This window comes from Panthera tigris, chromosome B3 (genome assembly GCF_018350195.1).
Source record: "Panthera tigris isolate Pti1 chromosome B3, P.tigris_Pti1_mat1.1, whole genome shotgun sequence".
NCBI lineage: Eukaryota > Metazoa > Chordata > Mammalia > Carnivora > Felidae > Panthera > Panthera tigris.
Window position 1 is genome coordinate 25,736,528 of NC_056665.1, and position 19,203 is coordinate 25,755,730.

A 19,203-nucleotide genomic window follows, 5' to 3' on the forward strand; every position below is an offset into this window, starting at 1 on the left:
GCAAAAATTCTGAAATAAGATCCTAGCAAACTGTATTCAATGATAAATTAAAAGATCAAGTGGAATTTACTCCTGGAATGCAGAGAGGGTTCAATATCTGCAAATCAATCAATGTGAATACATCACCTTAATAAAAGAAAAGAACCACATGATTCTCTCAATAGATGCAGAGAAAGCATTTGACAAAATACAGCATCCTTTCTTGATAAAAACCCTCAAGAAAGTGTGGATAGAAAGATCATACCTCAAGATCATAAAAGCCATATATGAAAGACACAATGCTAATATCATCCTCAATGGGGAAAAATTGAGAGCTTTCCCCCTAAGCTCAGGAACACGACAGGGATGTACACTCTCAGCACTGGCATTTCAACACTGTGTTGGAAATCCAAGCCTTAGCTATTAGACAACACAAAGAAATAAAGACATACAAATCATCAAGGAGGAAGTCAAACTTTCACTTTTCACAGATGACATGATTCTCTATGTGGAAAACCCAAAAGACTCCACCAAAAAACTGCTAGAACTGATTCATGGATTCAGCAAGTCGCACGATATAAAAATCAATGTACATAAATCAGTTGCATTTCTATACACAAATAATAAAGCAACAGAAAGAGAAATCAAGGAATTGATCCCATTTATAATTGCACCAAAACCCATAAAATACCTAGGAATAAACCTAACAAAAGAGGTGAAAAATCTGTACACTGAAATCTATAAAAACCTTGTGAAAGAAATTGAAGAAGACACACAAGAAAATGGAAAAACATTCCATGCTCATGGATTGGAAGAAAAAATATTAAAATTTCAATACTACCCAAAGCAATCTACATATTCAATGCAATCCCTATCAAAATAACACCAGCTTTCTTCTCAGAGCTAAAACAAACAATCCTAAAATTTGTATGGAACCATAAAAGACCCTGAATAGCCAAAACAATCTTGAAAAAGAAAACCAAACCTGGAAGCATCATCATTCCAGACTTCAAACTGTATTACAAAACTGTAATCATCAAGACAGTATGGTTCTGGCACAAAAACAGATACTCAGATCATTAGAACAGAATAGATATCCCAGAAACGGACTCACAAACATATGGCCAACTAATCTTTGACAAAGCTGGAAAAAATATTCAATGCAACAAAGACAGTCTTTTCAGCAAATGGTGTGGGAAACCTGGACAGCAACATCCAAAAGAATGAACCTGGACCACTTTCTTACACCATACATAAAAATAAACTCAAAGTGGATGAAAGACCTAAACTTAAGACAGAAGCCATCAAAATCCTAGAGGGAAAAAAAAAAGGCAACAACCTCTTTGACCTTGCCCGTAGAAATTTCTTACTTGACATGTCTCCACAACCAAGGGAAACAAATGCAAAAGTGAACTATTGGGATCTTATCAAGATAAAAAGCTTCTGCATAGCAAAGGGGACAATCAACAAAACTAAAAGGCAACTAATGGAATTGGAAAAGGTATTTGCAAATGAGATATCAGATAAAGGATTTGTATCCAAAATCTATAAAGAACTTATCAAACTCAACACCCAAAAAACAAATAATCCAGTGGAAAAAAATAGGCAAAAGATGTGAATAGACATTTTTCCAAAGAAGACATCCAGATGGCCAACAGACAGATGAAAAAATGCTCAGCATCACTCATCATCAGAGAAATACAAATCAAAACTACAATGAGATATCATCTCACCCCTGCCAGAATGGCTAAATTTAACAATTCAGGCAACAACAGATGTTGGTGAGGATGCAGAGAAAGAGGAATCCTTTTGCACTGCTGGTGGGAATGCAATCTAGTGCAGCCATTCTGGAAAATAGTGTGGAGTTTCCTCAAAAAACTAAAAATAGAACTACCTTAAAATCCATCAAATGCATTACTAAGAATTTATCCAAAGGATACAATAATGTTGATTTAAAGCTGCACATTCACCCCAATGTTTATAGCAGCACTATCAATAATAGCCAAATTATGGAAAGAGCCCAGATTTCCTTAAACTGATGAATGGATAAAGAAAATGTGGTATATATATACATATATACCATATATATATGTATATATATACATGTATATATATATACACATGTATATATATCCATATATGTATACATATATGTATATATATATACATATATGTATATATATACACAATGGAATATTACTCGGCAATCAAAATCTTGCTATCTGCAACAATGTGGATGGAACTAGAGTGTATTATGGTAAGTGAAATAAGTCAGTCAGAGAAAGACCTATATCATATGATTTCATTCATATATGGAATTTAAGACACAAAACAGATGAACATAAGGGAGGCGAAGCAAAAGTAATATAAAAACAGAGAGGGAGACAGAGAGTATTAAATATAGAGAACAAAGAGGGTTGCTGGTGGGGTTTTGGGTTGGGGGATGGGCTAACTGGGTTAGGGGCATTAAGGAGGACACTTGTTGGGATGAGCACTGGGTGTTATATGTAAGTGATGAATCATTAAATTCTATTTCTGAAATTATTATTACACTATGTCTTAACTAGCTTGAATTTAAATTAGAAAAAGAAATTAGAGGAAAAAAAGTGAATACTATTTCATTTCTATAAATTTTTAAAAAATTCAAACAAATCTCTAGCGCATGAGTTGTTGAAAACATATTACTTGTTGCTTGACACAGGAATGAGTGTGTCCAGTGGAGTGGAGATATTACAAAGTGACACAAATAAATTTTTGATTATGAAATGTTGATTGTGATGATGGCTTCACATATGTAAAAACTAATCAAGTTATATATTTTAAATATGTGCAGTTTTTTTATATCATTTATTCTTTAAAAAAAGCTACTTAGAAAATGAAATAGAATTGTTAAAGTCAATCTCTCAGAACATATAGCTAAAACAAAAGACTACAATAAGAAAAATTGTATGTTAAGGACAGAACTATTAAGTACAAATTTGACTAGTAAGAGCATATGAAAAAAGGCAGAGGATGTTTTCTTAACAAGTGATGTAAGAAAACTGTTTAGAACTAAGATATATAGATCTTTAGATCCAGAGTTTCACTCAGGATCCAAAATATACTAAGCCAAAAAGGTTCACACTAAATACATCTTTATGAAATGTTAGAAAGATGTCAAAATCTTCCTTAATCCTTGGTGGGTTGAGAAGTTATAGGTGAATCTCTATAAGTAAGTAAGTATCAGCTGACGTCAAACTTGTTATTAGTATCACCGGATGCTAAAATATAATTATACAATGATTTCAAAGTTTGTGGGAGATTGCTTTGAATCTGCATCAATATCAACCTAACTACCAAGTAAACAACGACAACAACAACAGCAACAACAAAAAAACTAAGGAAAGAATTCAGATATGCAAAGCTTAGAAACCATCTATCCCATACTCATTTTTTTGGACATTTACTGAGGATGATCTTTGTTAAAATGAGGACTTCCAGAGTCTGATGGAAAAAAATCATAGGATGAGAGTTTTGCAGCAGGTCCAAAATGCAAGTAGTCATAACTTGTATGGGTAGTCAGTTAACACCAAGAAAAAATATTTTCGTGAAGAAAAATAGAAAGGATAACAAACAATAAATTTAACGACTAAGGTGTTAAATAATATTAGCTACATGGTTAAGAAAGCATACTATTATTTCCTTATTAAGAAAAAAGAATGCAAATTAGAAACTCCAGAATGGGTGTTTGTGGGTGATTGGGGGGGATTAAACCAATAAAGTCTTGATGAAATATACATGGTGTGTGTTCTGGATCAAATTAAGTAGTGCAGAAAAAAGTAATTCATTTTATCTGAATCTTACAGTGATTCTTCCTCAAATAGCCCAAGGTTGAGATATTGCACAGAGAATTTGGAGCAAACTGCTTAGCTCTGCTTTGAATAATATTTATATACTTGATAAAATTTTTCATTATTTTTTCAAATTTTACAATTAATTTATAAGTAAAATCCTAAAGGTTGAAGTATAGCTACAGTGCTGAATGTGCAAGTTTTCAGTCTCCCCAGTAGCAGGTGCTGGAATATCACTTTTCTTACACATCAGTTGAACTCACTTTGCAGTAGGAAAAACTATTAACTACAGTATTTGTTTTTTTCCTTCTAAGATTTATCTTTATACCCTCAAATGAAATACTACACATTGAACTGTACCCATGTAATATAGATCAATAATGTGGGCTGTTTCATTAGTTTTCATTTAAAATCAATCTATAAACATAATATTAAATAGTAAGATATAATTTTATGACTGTAGGTAGAATGCAAATGTGTTACACCTTGGTAATGTAAATGTACAGTTACAGTTAACAGAGGATGGGAGGTGAAACAGAGGAAAGAGAAACACATAAAAATATAGGGTTATTGACATATTTATCTAAAAAATGGAGAGTCGAGAGACAATTGCCTAAAAACCTGGAGAAGTCAGAAGTGGAGACTTCAGTTGTAAAGGTATTTTCTTACAATTATCCAGCTACCAAAGCTACTAACTAGTTTCCTATTTGGTTTCAAGATGCACACACATGCATTCACATTCACTCCACACCATTTCTGTGAACTGCACTTCGCTTACTATTATCCTCTACATTGCTTGCCTATGTATTTTAAATGGAACCTACTGATAGAAAATAAAACCATAGATGCCTCTAATGCCAGGAGTGTCCCAATCAATAACCATTGCTGGCTTAGTCTTATAAGGGGCTCAATGCCCTGCCTTCCAAAGAGTCAATCTCCCCTGAATAATTTTTCCCACTAAAAGGAGAATTGGCAATCCCTGTCCTTTAGAGGCTGATAAAAAGGAGGTAGGCAAGAATTATAAAATGATGCCAAATGTGTGCAGGGGCTGTGAAAGCCCTGGGACATAGAAGTGAGTAGATTCTGGGTAGAGGCTCTCTGGGCATAATTGCACTCCACATTCGGTGGGGCTTTTTTGGTTATTTGGAAGTAGGATGCTTTTGAAAGAAGATTTAAGACACCCAAAAAACAATCCAGTGAAGAAATGGGCAGAAAACATGAATAGACACTTCTCTAAAGAAGACATCCAGATGGCCAACAGGCACATGAAAAGGTGTTCAATGTCACTCCTCATCAGGGAAATACAAATCAAAACCACACTCAGATATCACCTCACACCAGTCAGAGTGGCTAAAATGAACAAAACAGGAGACTATAGATGCTGGAGAGGATGTGGAGAAATGGGAACCCTCTTGCACTGTTGGTGGGAATGCAAACTGGTGCAGCCACTCTGGAAAACAGTGTGGAGGTTCCTCAAAAAATTAAAAAATAGACCTACCCTATGACCCAGGATATAGGAGGGCTGAGGCATAGGGGCACTTCACCCCAATGTTTATAGCAGCACTCTCAAGAATAGCCAAATTATGGAAAGAGCCTAAATGTCCATCAACTGATGAATGTATAAAGAAATTGTTGTTTATATATACAATGGAATACTACGTGGCAATGAGAAAGAATGAAATATGGCCTTTTGTAGCAACATGGATGGAACTGGAGAGTGTTATGCTAAGTGAAATAAGTCATACAGAGAAGGAAAGATTCCATATGTTTTCACTCCTATGTGGATCCTGAGAAACTTAACAGAAGACCATGGGGGAGGGGAAGAAAAAAAAATGGTTAGAGAGGGAGGGAGCCAAAACATAAGAGACTCCTAAAAACTGAGAACAAACTGAGGGTTTATGGGGGGTGGGAAGGAAGGGTGGGTGGGTGATGGGTATTGAGGGCACCTTTTGGGATGAGCACTGGGTGTTGTACGGAAATCAATTTGACAATAAATTTCATAATAAAAAAAATAAACTCTGAAAAATTGAAAATACTTTTTTTTGGAGTTATTGGTAATTTAAACTTTCTCATCTGAATGAATAATGTTATAGCCTAATGGAGTAGATGAGAAATGTCCTCATAGTGATGTTATAGTCTTAGATGAAGAATTAGTGTGAAATATGTCCAAGACAGGGTCCCAAAGTAAAACAGGGATGAAAAACATATGGTGAAAAAAATGAAAGAATGGAAACAGGCCTTGTAAAGAATTACTGAAGAATTTGTATTATTTTGCTGAGAATAGATACATTTGAGGATAAACCTCCATTAAATACTAGCTGGCTGAAGACATTTTGAAAGACTGACAACCACAGTGAGGAACTTTCTTTTTAAGGTGTTTGCATGTGAGCCAGCAGCCTTTCTAGGGACATACAGATAAATTTCTTGATACAAGTTCTATCTGGTTTGAGGTGTCTGAGGATGTGAACTCATTCATTCATCCATTCATTCATTCATGACATTGCTTGTTACTTTCTCACTGGAGAGGAGACAAGGGAAATTACCTTTCAGTGCTAAAAAAGTAAAGAGTAAGGACAAATACCACCTGTGCCCAGAGGTTATTGGTAAGTTTCTTCCCTTGCCTTTAATAGAAAAATATTTCTTTCTCTCTAACCACTTATTTGAAGACAGGCACAAGCTGGATCTCTGTATTTAGTTGTCTTTTGAAGTTTAGAATAAATCATGATTAATACAAAAAAAGTCATGATTCAGTTGTTCTCAAATGCAGTCAGCTTTGAGCTTATTTCTTTGTACTTTCCACATAATCTAAATGGACATGTACATTTAAAAATAGCTGGAATTAAAATAACCACACCATATCACCAAAAGATAGCCAAGGAAGAAAAAAAAAAGTCAGCCTTCTTATTTAAGTCAGTTAGTTCTTTTTTAATAAATTTGAATTCATTCATCAACAAGTTTCATATTGTATCTATCACTCAATTTTGCTGTTTTTTTCATGTCAAATAATACCAAAAAATTACATCAATGTGCTTAAGCAAAATTGGATTTTAGTTTATCTTTACAATGAAATGAAATCCACATGGGAATTGATCATGACAGCAATCGCCTATTCCTACTAGAATAATCCTGTACTTACCTTGAATACACTCACTGACTTGGAAAGTAGAAATATAAGACAAGAATGATAAAACATGTTTATGGGGCTCACCCTAGGGAGAGGCATGTTATTGTAGCCACTCTCTGGGAAGTCACTGTTTACCCAGGTGTCGGGAATTGAGTATTTTGGAAAACATGGCACCTTTCAATGCAGTAGAAGAGGTAATTGATCCAAGGCACACTAGCTAGTGTCCTGGGAAAATTTAGTCCACCTGGACAGCTCTTTGCCCCATGATTCAATGTTACTCTGACTGATGGCTCACATAAGATGAGAGCCGAAGTCATTTCCACGAGTAACAAAATATTTCACTAATTGATCAATTTTGCTTACATAAAAATGTTCAGAAATATGAACTAGTTTTCAGGTGGAGCATTAAGTAAGGATTATGAGATGGTTTATAATTTCAAGCCAGGAGATTCAAAATTGGACATATTCTCTTTTCAAACACACCACTGTGGGACTAACACCAATGGGGTTATCTACTAGATGCTGAAAATGAACACCTACAGCTGCCAATGTGCCTGTCCCCTTAAAACCAGTCCCAAAAGTGTGTGGCATCACCTCTGGGATTCCTCCTGGGTGAAAATGTTAATTCCAAAGCTGCACAGGGGAAAAGTGCCTTTGACGTAACTGACCAAATATGTCAAAAGTTCTGGATGCTGGCATTAAAAACACATGATATTGCAGATGCACATGTAATCTTCAAACCTAACAGGAATATTATCATGACATACTTCCTAGTTCATTTATGATTCGGGGGGAAATGCATGTCTCATGATATAGACAGTCCTCTACAGTCCTGGGGTAGGTGAACAAGAATAACGCTTGTTTTCAAGATTTACTCAAGTCTTCTCAGTCTTTCACTGTAGGGATTTATGTAGTAGGGCTCTTGAGTTGTCTCAAGTATATCTAAATATGGGTAATAACCAACTTTCAGAGAAAGATTCTTCAGTACATTTTGAGCCCCTGTGAAGCATTTTGGAAAGACAGGACTACATAGAAAATTAACTTTTTATTATGTTCAGTTGTTGAGAAAGAAATACCATTATATTCCAAATTCGACTTTTCTCTCCTTACTCAAGATGTCTGGACGTGGGTGACAGCCACCTCACATTAATGTCGGAGGTCCAGGTTCAGAATTCATCAATACAGCTTGCACACTGGCTCCAGTAACTACTGTGGAATAATTAGAGGTCATTGAAACAGAACAGAGAACCAAACTCAACTCTCTTCTGTCAGCACAGAGTTCTGCTTCTCAATATTTCTCACAACTTTTAAAAATGGAGAAGCTATAAAATAATTTTATTAGAAGAAAAGTAATTTTCTTCTGAAATGGAGTAAAGCAAACACATACCCAAGGATCTTAAAAAGTTTTTTTTTTACAGAATATATGTATGTATTTGTGTGTGTGTGTGTGTGTGTGTGTATGTGTGTAGTTACAAACACTATTTATAGTATAGCTATTATGTTAACTTCATCGCAGTGTCTACAAAGTTGTGGATCCCAGTCTTGGTGCCAAATGCATATAAAAAGCTCAAAAGCTATTATGACTATACCATGCAAATTTATGACCAGAAAACCTTGGTAAGTAGACTGCAGCTCTTCTGAGCCCCATAGGGTCTCTTCCTTTGATAATTGGGTACCTCAACTATGCATCAAAAATGTTTTGAATCATTTTTCTCACAGAAAGAATTAATGTCACAGTTCTGAATAGTATAAATTGTACAAGTAAATCGAGCATTGATTGCTTTTGTCCATATTCATTTGCATTTTGGGGTCCCTCTTCTGCATGTGGAGCTTACTCCTTGAATCACTGGATACAGAAAAAGATACCTGAAGTATTGAAAGGGATAAGGTCTTCACAAATGTCTTTTTTCTTTAACATGTTAACAATGATAAGGCCACTTACAAGGTTTTTCCCAATCTATTTAACTTTTAGGATCCCTCATTGTTACCCATGGAAAAAAAAATTGTCAGAGAAAAGCCCAAGACCAGAAATCACTGGCTAATCTCCAGATACAAAATAAAACCAGAGAGCAGTAGGTGGGAGATGTTGTAGAAAGGTCGGAATGAAGGAGGGGTTAAGGTAAAAAACTAGTCATTGCTTCTAGCATGAGATTTTGTGGGTTGTGTTTTACCTGACAGTGGGTCTTGAACTGTGACAGACTTCCACAAATTAAAGATTGTTACCTTTATACCAAAGAAAAATCAAGTAATGGTAAGCTTATGGTGATAGCTCACACCACATGCATCCTCAGGGAAGGTGGTGGCTCTATCTATGTGGAGCAAACTGGTGCCAGCTAGTAGCATATTGGACAAGATTTTGGTCATTGGCTTAGGATAGAACAGAGAAGGTGAGGCATATGTGGCATGTTGGGATAAAGTATTAATTTAGCAGTTCTTTCCTGAATATTTTGCTTTTTTTCTCCAAATGCTTAACCTCACTGTGACATCTGTTTGCACAACTGTAGTCATTTCCATTTATGGAGGCCTGTGATAGAAATATTGTTTACAAAAAATATATCATCTCTTTTTTTTCTTTAGAAAGATCTCATCTAAATAGTAAGTTAAGGTTGCGTCTATGAAACCGGTGCACCTTGTCTTGTTTCTACGAGCTTTAAAAAGTCCAAATACTGATGAGGCTGTGGATCAGAAGGAACCAAAAATGACTGTTTGTTGTTGGGTTGCTCTCCTTTGCCTCAAGAGAACGGTCATGGATTACTGGGTGACGCGTGGTGTATACTGGTCATGTTCCTGCAGCATCCTAGTTAGACTAGGAGTAGTTGGATGTGCTTATGAAATATGTCAGATACAGAAATGAAGGCATGAAGATGTTTCTTGGTTTCTGAAATTGAACAGTAAATGTGTTTTAAGCTTCAATCTTAATTCTAGGTAACAAAAAGTAGTTACATCATGTAAAGGAAAATTATGACATCGCATGCTGCCATGATAGCAAGCATTAAGAAACAAAATATTGGTAAATATACATATATATGCATATTATGCAAATATACTTCATATTAACATACAATGTTATAAGAGTGATTGATAACGTAAAGACAAGGGGGAAAATCATCCTAGATGGTTTTACCTTAGAGTAACAAATAACCTGAGACGTCTATGCTTTCTGTTAGATCAGGGCTAGAAATCCATACAAGATGTGGAGCACATTTTCAGTGATTGAAATGTCAACTAAACATTGCCAAAACATGCCATTGTATTCCCATATGACAGGTAAGCTGAATCCACTCCAAGTGAACAACAACAAAAAAATACACTGTACATTAAGAGTACTTACAATGAGATGCCATCCATTCCTGATGGGTTTTCTAAAGATGGATGTTTCAGACATCAACGTGGGATCTATCTATATTTAAGACAACAGGTGAGCACACACCAGTGGCTCACCTCATCCACTAAACCATTACAGAAAAAGTGTGCCTGATGAAAGCAAACCCCATCACCAAAAAAGCTGAAAAGCCTTCGCTTAGTAAACAGAAACAATATGAAGTATGTGACTCATTTTAAACTAGCAATACCACTGAATGAATTTTTGAAGATTAACTAAGTTTTCATTCTGATTTTCAAACTAAAACATCTAACTTATGATAATAAAACACATATTTTGGGATGATGTGTTTCACACCCTCATTCTCAAGGCATAATATTTAGACGATGCTTGTCCCTTTCAATTAAAAAAGAAAAAACTATGACTTTCTTTAATATGCATCCTGTGTTAAATTGTCCATAGCTGCAAAATGTATATATGTATGTGTATTTGTTTTACATACACATGGGTACTTATACCTGTGTGTATAAACATATACACATACATCCTCATATACACGTGTATTTTATATATATGCTGAGAAAGTTCACATATATATACAATTGCGTATGTATATATGTGTGTCTGCTTGTGTGTGTCTGTGTGTGTGTACAGGTATAAAAACTTGACAGGCAGAGTAATATTTCACTCAGTGTTAAATGAAGTCTTTGAAAAATCAAGTACAGTCACTCAGTTAACATAGTACAGCCAGTAAACTAAGTTGAAAAGAGAAAAAGTGAATGGAAACACGATCCTGGACCATCTGTCTATGGCATTCACATCGGTTAGATCAGGAATTTTAATTTTGAGCTGTGAAGACCTCCTCCGTAGATGGGTCTTCTTGTGCGGGATGCTTCTGTCCCCCATGTGTCGCCCATGCCCTTCCCTAGGCATGCTCTGTTTCCTGTACTGGATTCCTGAGTTGTCAAAGGGTCTTGCTGAATTCCTGGCATCACCGACACTGCCTGTGACCTCATTCATTTCATTGTGAACCACCAGTGATGTTAATAGAATATTTCCATGAGCATCCACCTAATTGAAGAAAGTGCACATCGTTAGCTAGCATACCAGTGAATCTAATTTTCATGTACAAACACAGTGCAGACTTATGCCATGCAATCACGTCACGTACATTATGAGAAATTGCACATTTGTCAAACCCAGCACTGTTTTTGTGGAAAGTGTCATTTTGGAGGCATAATTACAGTTTAGAGATTTTATTTTCTTGAATTTAAAAATCCTCACTCTATGTGAGAAGGTTAAATAAAGGGGGATTTTTTAAATTGAAATTTCATATTATGGATACATGTCCTTAGTGAAGACAAAATTAGAGTAAAATTCCCTTTCAATATGTTATTTCAGGTATTTTAACTGTTTTTCACAGCTGGACGCTGGATGTAAACTATACTCTCCCATTCTTTTTTAGAAATTACCTTGTCCCCTTTTATGATGGTACAAAACTATTCACATTACTGTGGAGAAACAATCAAATAGTCCTGTGATGAATGGACACTCCTGATGACTTTGATGGGTGTAGATACAGACTGCTACCTAGTATGATCTCTTTGCCCAATCCTGATCCTGACAGGAGGTTTCTTTTTTAAGGGCTGTATTTAAGACAGATGAAAGTCCCTCCCACATTGGAGACAAACTTTAAAATAACATTTTATTCTGTACTAAATACAGCTTAGACCTTTCTTGATGATATCAATGGTCTGTTTGTTTCTATGAAATTTTCATGGAACATGCCTAAGGCTAGGGGTTGCCAGTGGAGTCCTTTCTTTCTGAGTGTGACAATAATCCTTCTCTGAGTAGTGCCAAACCCTCTCAGGACCACATGGCCCATTCCACAGTCCCCTGGGTGTCACTGATCTCTAGCATGCTTGAGGTTTCCCCAGCTATCTTCATTTCTTTGCCTGGAAGTCCATCTTCCTTGTCCTATCTTTGTGGAAAGCCTACCATTTCTTCTAGAGCTAGATTATGCATCTATAGCTACTTCTATGAGGCTTTCACAAAATTAGTCATTTTGTGAAGGAATAATTCATTGACATATTAATTTGCATGTTCCTCTCTTCTGTATACTCCTTAATCTCATTAAAGACATTATGCTAGATGTGAAGGAGGTGAGGTGGGGAGAGAAGACTCCCAATAAAAGGTACTCAGTGTTAAATGAAGTCTGTGCCTGTGCAGAACTTTTAGCAGTACTGAGACCACAGGTGGGGTGACCCCCAGACACCAAGGTAACCCAGACACAGGAAGGGCTGCAAACATCCAGGGGCCACTCAGGCTCTGGCACAAAGGTGCCAAAATAGACTCTGTGATACCTATCCCATGGTTTGGGAGTACCATTCAATTATGGCTAGGGAAGAAGAAGTGTGGTCATCAGGATATCACCCCTTACTCCCCAGACCTTTGAATATATTACTTTACATGTAAAAGGGGCATTTCAAACATTATTTAAGGTTATGAAATTTACAATAGGAAGATTAGCCTGGATTATTCGGGGGGGAGGGACAATCTAATCACATGAGCCCTTAGAGTAGAGGATTTTTGGGGCACCTGGGTGGCTCAGTCAGTTAAATATCAACTTCAGCTCAGGTCATGATCTCACAGTTCATGAATTCAAGCCCCATGTTGGGCTCTGTGCTGACAGCTCAGAGCCTGGAGCCTGCTTCTGATTCTGTGTCTCCCTCTTTTTCTGCCCTTCCCCTGCTCATGCTCTGCTTCTGTCTCTCAAAAATAAATAAACACTAAAAAAAATTAAAAAGTAGAGGATTTTCTCCATCTGGAAACAGAAGGGAAAGAAGATGCAGCAGAAGGTGAGAGCAGAGGGATTTGCAGTGGGAGAAGAATGGGGTTTGCTATTGATAGAAGGCACTGCAGTGAAAGCATAGGAAGAAATGGGGCAGCCTCTAGGAGCAAAGACTGGCCCCAGTTGACAGCCTCATTCCTACAACCACAAGAAACTATGATCAACAACGTGTATGAGTCTGGGGAGAGATCTATCCCCAGAATCTCGAGAAGAGAATATAGCCCCACAGATATCTTGATTTCAACCTCCTGAGACTCTCAGCAGGGAACCCAGCTAAGCCCCACTGAATCCAGACTTCTAACCAACAGAACTGGGTGCTGTTTTAAGTGGCTATGTTTGTAGTAATTTGTTGGGGTAGCAATCAAAACTACTACAGGAAGGAAGAGGGAAGATTTCAGAAGAGAAATGCATTTGAGTTGGGCCTCCAAGAATGAGTAGATATTTTCCAGGCAAAAATCAGAAAAAAAAAATCACAAGCAAAGGCTTGAAGCGTGACTGAAATGTTTTGAGAAAGGCAAACTAGCTAAGTGGGACTGGAGTCTTGGTGAGAATTGGTCCTGGCACATGCTAAGCTCATGGTTGACAGGACAATGGTCATTCTCATTGCTGTCATTACCATCTTCCTAATATAATAAAGAAATATACCTGTTGATAACAGGAATACACACTAGAGTCAAGCCATTAAGGGTTTCTGCAAGTCACATTATGGAATTTCAAATTTACCTTCCAGGTAATAAAAAGTAACAGTGATTTCTAGGTGGAAAGATGACATATTTCTGAACTACAACCCAAGCTTCAAGGTAAAAAGTAAAATACACATTTGAGAGGAGAGGGTAAGGAGACGGACCACTGTTGGAGTGCACCACACTCCTTTCTGTTTCCTTTAGAGCAGTCTCAAGGAGAAATGCCAAGAAGCTGTGAGTAATACTCTCCTCATGCCACTGAAACAAACCCCAGCACTCCCAACATATGCTGTGTCCGCACAGCAGTGGTGCTCTGCCATCGTAACTCATTTCTTTAACTCTTCAGTTAAGAAAGTGAAAAAGGAGTGGAGAGTTGCCTGCCATCCTGTTCCCACCTGGCCTCTTGGCCCCTCTTGAGCTCCATGCAGAAATGCTCATACTGCCCATGCGGGGTATAGGGGGCAGCAGCAATGAGCACAAATTAGCCCAGGCTGCACTGTTTTCCTCAGTGATGCCTCTGAACTGAAGGGGGAGCAGTATCACAGTAGGGAGGGACCATGAAGATCCATGGTCTCCTTAGAATGGAAGACAGCTAGCCTGGGGGTGCTTGGAGATGCAAATGGACCACAGGAATACCAGAGCTACTGGGGAGAAGGCCCTTCTAGACCCATTATTGGGGGGAGGGACAGCACTGACAGAACATTAGAGTTCTGTGTTTTGTTTTTTTTAAATCTAGTAGAGGGAAAAATTTGAATAAGGTTTGTATCTTGAAAGTACCAGGAATGTTAGACCTTTGTAGGAGTTTGAGATATGTGTTCTGTATTTGTTCTTGTTATCTTGCCCTGGAATGGTTAGCAGTAAAATCCTTACAAAAACAAAAACAAAAATCTGTTTGGCTATCTTCAGGATCAGTGAAGCCTCCAGTGGTTTGGGAGACAGTCTCTTATTGTAGGAAGAGAATGTGGTAGGCAAAGCCTAAGAGGCACATTAAGATGTGGCTGAAATAAGAGGGACAACAAAGGAAAGCCCAGTGGGTAGCAGCATGTCTTCTCTGCAAGTAGTCACACTCTAAGAAAGGGGTGATTTGAACCTGCTTAGAAAGCTATAGATAGCTAGATCCAAAGTCAGCAGAGAGGAAAGTGCATAGAGTTAGCTGAGCTGGGCTTTATACGAAGGTTTCAAAGAAGGGTTCTAGAAGAGGGAACCCTTTTAGTAATCTTTATGTCTCTCTAGCACCTTCCATAGTGCTTTTTGCCACACAGGAGAGAACAGGATGATGAATGAACTGCCTGGCTCACTCAGGGTGTATTTTTCTAGAACGGGAGTCAGTCAGGGTGATCCTGTTTTTTTTTTTTTTTTCAGTGTATTTTAATACTGAACTGAATAGGTGAGATATCCTACCAAATACCTGACTTTGAATTATGACAGAAAATATATTAAGTTATCACTTAAACAGATTTAACAAACTGAGATTATTTATCAGATTATCTCAATTAGAGTTTGTTTAAATACTCAACATTTTAAATACAACTTCTTACATAGTAAGCTGATGTATTTAAAACAAAATTTATCTAAAGGTGAGTCACAGAATAACCAAAGGTGGAAGATGCTTCCCTTTTTTAAAATATTCATGTGGAATTTATACTTTTCGATAATAATATATGATTTACTATATGTTAACTAGAATTTCAGAGGGCTGAAATTATTTTCCTAAAGGTAGGAAAACAGAAAACATTATTTAACTCTAAAAGATGTTCTCTCCATTTTACATAATATTTTAAATACAACAAAACCATGAGATAAAAAGGCCAGTGGTCTACTTAGGAAGGTGGATGCCTCACTGGAGACATGCACATGAAGAGTCCAGACTCTTGGGATCATTTATGCAAAGATCTACTCTATATTTGCTCTATACCATGTCCTGTGCTAGTTGAGACACCCTAATAGGTGGACAAAAAATATTCTTACCCTTAAGGCGTCTACCAGGTGAGAGTCTCAAATAATCAACAAGCACATTTTTAAAGAATACTACATAATGAACTTTAAACACATTTTTAAATAATTGCCAACAATACAGTCTCTTTTTAGTTACAAAAAATGCCATATGAAAAGCTCCTTTTATCAAAATTTAGGAGATTATAAATAATGACTTTGTAGAATGAAATACCAAATAAAGATGAATATTTTCTTAAACGAAGGGAGGGGAGTATTTTGTGACATGATAATTCTAATGAGTGTTGATGGTTCTAATGACTCAGCTTCACCTGGCTTTTAAAAGATACATTTATGAAACATCTCTTCTCCTCACGTTAGAAAAGTGAAAAAACACACCACAGCAGCAGAACCAAATTAATGACAAATATCACCCATTTATGAACACATATTCCATTGAGCATTTACTATGTCTGAGCCATGGTGTGAATATTTTGGTAGATGCAAAGAAGCAAATGCTGTTTAGTAGAGAAGACATGGTGGCCACATGAAATGTGACATGCCATTTCACAAGTACAGAGCATGTGCCATGGAAGTTGGGAGAACAGGGACAAAACCAACTTCTAGAAGAGGGGAGTGACAGAGGCAGGATGGAAACAAGTAGTAGAAAAAAATCAGGGACAATGTCATGGAGAAGAGTCAGTCATGAAGGAGGGAAAGATGTGAAGAAGAAAGGGATTCTGGAAGAGGGAATCCAAGGCAAAGAGATAATAATGTGCAGAGTGATTTTGGAAGGCACCCAGCGAGAGTGGAGAAAACACAAGAAATAAGGTCAACTGAATGTTGAGTTGATTTTTCATGATTTCATGACAAATTTATATGAATTGATATCCTGTCTTTTCAAGTCCCTTGTGACCAGTCCTGTGCATTTGTGAAAGGACTTCATGAGGTAAGAGATCTAAGCCTGTGCCCTTGACTCTAGTGAAGGAAATCTACCTTGAAGGAAGCCAAATCCAATATCATCAATAATTTACAAAATTAGAGTGCTCTTGAGTGCTTTGAAGAATTATGGCTAACTTGCAGCTGTTTCAAGACACAACTCATATGAGGTAGGTCTCAAGAATCAATACTATTTTTCATTATTTCTCTTTCAGAGTGGGTGAACACTTGTCACAGAAACAATAATGTTGAAAGTAACTTGAACATATACTGAATAATAAGAGCTTAGTGTAAATTAGTTTGGATGTTTTTGACTTATAGTTTTATATTTGCATAATTTATATTTAAAGTAAACCAATGTGTAGAACATTTCCAACAAAATTACTAGAAGATTTTTTTTTCTAAAAGAATTAAAGAGTTATTAAAATGTGTTAAATCTTGGAAACCAAGCATTTAAAACAAATAGGTCCCAAAAAGATGTTAATCTTTTTCTATCATCTAAAATTTAAATCTCAAAACAGATGTAAGTTGTGAGTGAAACACAAGACTAAAATGTCCTATCTAGAATGACAGATGATGACTTGCATTTTTTTAAAGCATTTCATGAATACTCCATATTTTGAAGAGTTTGTCTGGTATATAAGATAATTAGAATCATTGATTTCAACATAGTTTTTCTTCTTGTTTATAACCTTGACAGGCACAAATATTCAAAGGTGAAAAACATCTCATGCAGAATATATCACAGAGGGATTTTCATTTGTTTCTAGAATCTGTCACCAAATTGGCATATTATTGATATTCATTCTTTAATTACCTTCATGCTTCTATATAAGTAAAATACTGTAATTTTAGAAAAATAAAAAAAGTATTTGTCATTTGAGGAAAGAAATCTTGCTCTGTAGTAAGAGGAATGATGTCAAGTCTACAGCTCTGATAACTTGGCAGGAATTCAGGCTTTCTGCCACTTCATGAAATTCAAATACCAATTGGTCAACTTGCAAAATATCCAAGGCTAGTAACCATAATACCTACATCACAACCAAAGACTAACTCTTGAGTATAGAAACAATTCAGGAAAGAAAGGAGGTTAAGCACAAATAAATTAAGTTCACAATTTACATTGCACCACTGATCTGAGGAGAAACTAAGTGAATACATGAACATTTTGAGCATTCATGAATCAACCACTAAGTTAAAATAGTGTACAACCACTGAATATAAGGAAAATCTACTCATGGTTTATATTAAGGACAAAAACACCATCATCCCAAGGAAAGCCATTGGTGGCACAGATCCCTCCTTGGTGACCTACAGAATTCCTAAGGGTACTTCCCTGACATCCCTTACAAGACAGAACGACAATGCCAGTGCAAGTTCCTGTGGTCAGCCCAGTGTCCTCTTTCAGTCCAAGGAAAGGTACAGCCTTTGGACCCTTAGGGCTCCCATTTATAACACAGAGGGGGTTCCCTGGGCTGTTGATGGCCACATTAGCAAGCAATCCTGAGAGATACTACTGAAAATGAATAAATGAATAACTATAATTACAAATAACTCTTGAAAGTGTTGGCCAGTACATAGAGCTATTTCTGCTTTGCATGAAGTTTATGATTCTTTTCTCACTTTCCCTTAAGTTATCCACATCACATGATATAAGCTTTTTGGGATATTCACTTCCATCTAAAAATTATCACTAAATTCTTAGGTGTTGTCAGCAAGAATTTTTAATGCTTGCCTTTAAGAACATGAAATATGCATTTAAAACTAGTACCCGTGCATTTGTATGCCAACTTGAAACCTTAACAGCTGATCTACAATCATAGATTTTTAAAAATATGAACATGTAAAGATTTTAAAAAAGCTTCTGGGAAAACAAATTTTTAGAAAAACAATAAAAATGGTCTTATGAATAAAACAAAATTTTCCTCTGCATCTGATTTATATCATCATATCCAACATATAATATTTTTTACATTCTGCTATTTCTCTCTGTGGATGTTAGAGGTATTTTTGTTTTAAATTTTAAGCTTCACACTCAAAAAGGTATTTCTGTAGCACAACAATTTGACGTGTTGGTTTGTTCTAAACCATCTCATTTAGAAGAAAGAAACAAATTTATAATCTGTTTAAATTATGAGGGAATTTGGAAAACAGCATTGCATGTGTATGTGTGTCTGTATATCTGTGTGATGGAAACAATAATGATGTGATGAATCCCAGTTTCCTTGGAAACAGCATGACCAAAGCATATTGTGTATTCATAGTAAGATGCAGACTTATTTAGAAACGTAACAGTGTGATACTAAGTATATTTTCCAGTAAGAAGTTCAGGATAATTTTGCTTATGGAAGCCTGAGTTTTTTCACAGATCCTGGGTTTCTCTGACCAACCTTATTTATGTTTTGCTGAAATGACGGGAGCCATTTACATTCATTTAACTGCCTCTATTCATTCATAAATGTTTGTGAACCTATTCTGGGCCACCAGTGAGCTATGGACACAGCAAATACTCCAAAGAGCTGCTGTATTCCTCTGAGAAACAG

At 36.4% G+C, this 19,203-nt stretch overlaps 1 protein-coding gene across 1 annotated transcript in view; it reads right to left on the bottom strand.

The window, feature by feature from the left end:
- Positions 1-10,969: 10,969 nt before the first annotated feature.
- The window catches only part of GABRB3 (gamma-aminobutyric acid type A receptor subunit beta3), a 75,495-nt gene continuing 67,261 nt past the window's right edge, over positions 10,970-19,203 (bottom strand). The window contains exon 8 of the mRNA XM_015545130.2: positions 10,970-11,326. Within this exon, the coding sequence (XP_015400616.2) occupies positions 10,985-11,326 (342 nt within the window). The 3' untranslated portion in view covers positions 10,970-10,984. The remainder of the gene's footprint in view (positions 11,327-19,203) is intronic.